The following is a 4,618-nucleotide window of genomic DNA, read 5'->3' on the forward strand; positions in this document are numbered from 1 at the left end:
GTACCAGATGGGTACTTTTCAGCAAGGGCACAGTCGGACATAGTGTAACAGATTGAATCATTACATCCTTGTTGTTTGTCTATATTAAACAAGGATGAAATGATTCACTTGTTTTCACGTATTACACAATGTCTGACACATGTCTGTTACACAATGTGTCCTTGTTGGAAAGCATTCAATTATGAATATAATGTGTATTAATTTTTAATTTTAAAATGCTGAAAGAAATAAAATTTAATTAAAATTTTAATCATTGTGATAATCTTGAATTAACTGTGAGCACACGTAATTAAAGCAACAGTCACATCTCGTGACTATTGTAATGGAAACTACAAAAATGTTAAATTGTTTTATTTTTTAATAAAATTTGGTAAAATTATGTGTACTTTGAAAAATTTAAATTTAATTGTATTTGATGACATTTAATAATGTTTTAATTTGAATGAAATTGAAGAAGAAAATTAAATTGTATAATCAATGAAATTATGAAACACTGATGTAATGCGTACAGACAAAATTATGTTGCTCTGATAGAAATTATTTGATGGTTATTATATTTATATCTTTACATTTTATTAATTTAATATTAAAAAACTTAAACAGAAGTGATAAATTTTTATAAACAGAACTATCTATAAGATAAATTTTTTGAAAATAATTAATTTTTTACCTTTACAAAACTTTTAATCTATGTAACTTTTATAACCAAATTAATCCAGAATGAATCACATCATTTTCAGGTTAGCAGTTATTAGTTATCAGTATATTCTTTTTTAAAAATGGCTACTACTGATAATGACACAATAATAGATCAAACTTTGTCAGAAAAATTTGTAGAGAAAGGACGAAAGTCACCATTTCTTATTGCAAGTATGTGAGCTTTTTTAAAGCGTATACCTAAAATGTAAATATTTTTCATTAATATCTAATGCATGTATTGCTTTTTAAATAGGTTTAATAAGTTTAGCAGGTGTCTGTGGCTATGGTATTTATGGTTTTAAGAAGAAAAAGATGTCTACACAGATATATTTAATGCAACTCCGAGTTGCTGCCCAAGGAACAGCAATAGCTTGCCTGGCAATAGGAATGGCATATCACATGGTAAAGAAGTATATCTTGCACGATGAAGAACCATGATGCTTAATGCTAGATAAATTTAATAGCTTAATTGTTTAATAAAATAGGAATTAAAAATGTAAAAAGTATATTGTCATTATTTATTTAAAAATGTAACATATGTAATTAATTTATTACATACTTTTTCCGACTTAAATTATATTTCTAATAACATCAATAATTTTATTATTAACTAATAATAATAAAATAAGTATATTAATGTTTATTAGTGATCATCAGTTACTGCAATACACTGGATATACATATATCTAATAGATATTTGTAATCTTTAATAACACTGTCCCCAACAAAATTTGACCTTTTACTTGTCATATCCCTGGTATGGAAATTTTTTTCTAAATTATAATGAATAATGATGAAATATTACTGAATTTCGTATTGAAATCTATATTAATTGATCCATTTTCAGCATTATTTCATTCGGTTTCTTACACTTAAGTTAATGTATGAAATATTTTGTGTAGGCATCAATTATAACATGTAGAATATGTTTACATATGTTATTGATATTTAATACACGTACTGCATATTTATTTGTTTCATTTCTTTTAAACAAAATAAAGAATTTTGTGAAAAATGGCTGTTGTTTCGTGGAATTGATATAAGGATATTCAAATCAATTTTACTTTAATTTCACATTGCATTCTTATATTAAAGTTCATTTTAACACTAATTTATTAATACAATAGATTAAGTTAGTTTTGTTATTATTTTGTTTTGATACATAAACTACTTATTTATACTAAAACCTCTGAAATTAATAATTTTAGCAGAGCCATACTTGTATTCATAGTCCTTCCTTGAGGAAGGAATGAGAATTTTTTGTTTCTTATTTCACGTTTCATAAACCTTTCTTGACCAGACAAGGAGCCTTATTAGTTTCCTTTTCTCAAGGAAGGTTACGAATTTCCTTGAGGAGGTGCAGCCTTTATAACCAATCAAACCAAAGTTAGTTCGTCATACTGGTCTTTTTATTTTCGATAGCTTTTAATTTAGATCTGTCGCATCAATCATTATTTTCGATAGTTTTTTTTTTTTTCGGAAATAAATTGCGTCAAAAGTATCTTCTCCTTTTTCGTATAATAAGCATTATGACGAATCCGATTGGAAACACTGATGCATATTAAAGTCGTTGTACACTGATTTAATTTGAGTATAAAAATAAAATGTAAATATTTCGAATTTATGAAATATATATTTTACCTAACAGTACAATAAAATATATTAACTATTTCACAATTTAATCAATTTCTATGTTTATAAACATATATTTACGTTATTTTGTGTATGTACGACAGTTTTAATATGCATCAGTGCGCAGTGAATGCGTCCAATCAAATTCGCTATTAATTTTATTATTTTCATTATTGTTGCAAAATACTTAATCACGACTTTATTTAATTAACAACGTCTTTATAACCTTTATTATTTGTAATTCATGATATTAGGTTTACATATACTATATATTGTGACGTACTGCCTTCAGTAGGTTACTAAAATCACTAAAATATTCCTTCAGGAAGGTAGACTTGAGATCCATTTATGAAACACAAGGAGGCTTTGGAGAATCAAAGAATCCTTCATGGAAACTTCCTCCATCCTTAAAATAAGGAAGGACTATGAATGCGAGTGATAGTATAAGGGGTATAAGAGGCTGCGCACAATGAAAGGAATAGGAAACAGGGAACAGAGAATAAGGATTTCAACCTATCAGAAACTATGTATTTCACAATACATGATTTCTGATAGGTTGAAATTCTTATTATCTATTCCCTATTCCTTTCATTGTGGGGCGCAGCCCCTGAGGCCGAAATCTGACTATGCATTCAAGATTGAGATTAAAGATTAAAGATTGAAATTTTCACCAATGAGGACAAAGAAATTTTAGCTCTGATTGGTCAAACATCAATCTTTCAATCTTCAATCTCATTTTTCAATGCGTAGTCTGATTCCGGCCAAAGAATATAAGTTAATCCATTTTCAAGGATGCGCAGTCGTTTTAAATATGACGGCTGCTCTTTAACCAATCAAAACGTTGCTTGAAAATATAAAAAGGTATCTGATTGCTACCTTGTGCATTCCACTAATTTTGGGCAAGCACTTGATTGGTGATTCTGATTTAGTCTGTCGTTATGTGTTCATAACAAGTTAGCTGTATAACGAGTTATAAAACAGAGACTGGATCTGAATTCATAATTACGTCTCAAATTTTAAATCTCTTCCCCAATCTCAAATCTTCAAATTTCAAATCTCGAATCTAAATTTCAGTGCTAGTGGCTATATAATTATCAAATTCAGTTCTTCATGATTGTTTGTGACAAAATAAATTATAGCATATAAATTTTACTTGTAACATTATTTTTTATTTGCACAATTTCGCTTGATCATCGTTGTTACTTCTATATGACTATTCGATTATTATCATATTGTACTAAAGAAAACTCAAAAAAAGTGATCGAAACGTCTACTAATTGTAAGTTATGTACATACATTAGATAAGAATAAATAATAAAATTTTTACGCATCTCCACATCCGCGTTGGCTATTTTCTTTTCTCTCTCTTTCTCAAATTTCATTAAAAATTCTGAGCCTTAATTAATTCTAGTAACAAAATATATTAATAATTCTATATATTAACAAAATAACAGGATTGGGAAGTAACGCGTTACCATTTTCGTTATTTTTTTCAGTAGATAACGAATGAGTAACAACGTTACATTTGAATAACGGTAACGATTTGACTTGTTACTTTTATCGTGCTTTATTAGGGGAAATTTGATCACTCTAAGGGGGAAGATGGGATGGATCTCGCTTTTGTTGAAGTTGATCGCCCTTATGTCGATCCATACCCTATACTTCCTCCCATGCTTAGAGTCATTCACTTTTCATGCAAAGCGGGGAAATAATTTTCAACTTTGATTGTTATAATAACTTTTTAATGAATAACGAGCGACGGCTAAAACCTGTTGGAAATCACTCAGGGTCGTGATTTAAACAAAATACATCGGGACAGGGTCTCCTATTCTAAATAATTATCATTTAATTTATTTTATTGATAAAATATCTCGTAAACTATTGGTTTTTTAATATCTCTATCTTAATATTTTCACATGCAAAATAATAATTGGAGGAACCAAATTATGTAAAAAAAAACTCGTATATATAATTATATCTAAAAAAGTAGAGGTGACGTTTGTATCTATATATGACACCTTCACCTAGAAAAAAACAATGTGACTAAAATACGTCCTCTTCGAAACCATTCCACTTTATCTGAAACATTTTTTCATATTATTAAAAATAAGGGAAATATTTAAGGTTTTCAAGTTAAATGGATCACCTTGTATGCTATACATTTAATTCAGATATATGTATATAAATAATATACATTATATAATTAATAACTATATATATATATATGTACACACACACACACACACACACACACACACACACACACACACACACACACACACACACA

At 28.0% G+C, this 4,618-nt stretch overlaps 2 protein-coding genes across 3 annotated transcripts in view; both read left to right on the forward strand.

Annotated features, from left to right (window-relative positions):
* The window catches only part of LOC108753594 (paraplegin), a 15,943-nt gene extending 15,397 nt beyond the window's left edge, over positions 1 to 546 (forward strand). Inside the window, exon 10 of the mRNA XM_018495316.1 lies at positions 535 to 546. The gene's annotated coding sequence lies outside the window, so the exon portion shown is untranslated. The remainder of the gene's footprint in view (positions 1 to 534) is intronic.
* LOC108753595 (HIG1 domain family member 1A, mitochondrial-like) overlaps positions 1 to 1,196 on the forward strand; it is a 2,170-nt gene extending 974 nt beyond the window's left edge. For both annotated transcript variants that reach the window (XM_018495317.1, XM_018495318.1), the window contains exons 2-3: positions 741 to 870; positions 953 to 1,196. In XM_018495317.1, the coding sequence (XP_018350819.1) occupies positions 780 to 870; positions 953 to 1,137 (276 nt within the window). In that variant the 5' untranslated portion in view covers positions 741 to 779 and the 3' untranslated portion in view covers positions 1,138 to 1,196. The remainder of the gene's footprint in view (positions 1 to 740; positions 871 to 952) is intronic.
* Positions 1,197 to 4,618: the final 3,422 nt, after the last annotated feature.

Source organism: Trachymyrmex septentrionalis, unplaced genomic scaffold (genome assembly GCF_001594115.1).
Source record: "Trachymyrmex septentrionalis isolate Tsep2-gDNA-1 unplaced genomic scaffold, Tsep1.0 scaffold7, whole genome shotgun sequence".
Lineage (NCBI taxonomy): Eukaryota > Metazoa > Arthropoda > Insecta > Hymenoptera > Formicidae > Trachymyrmex > Trachymyrmex septentrionalis.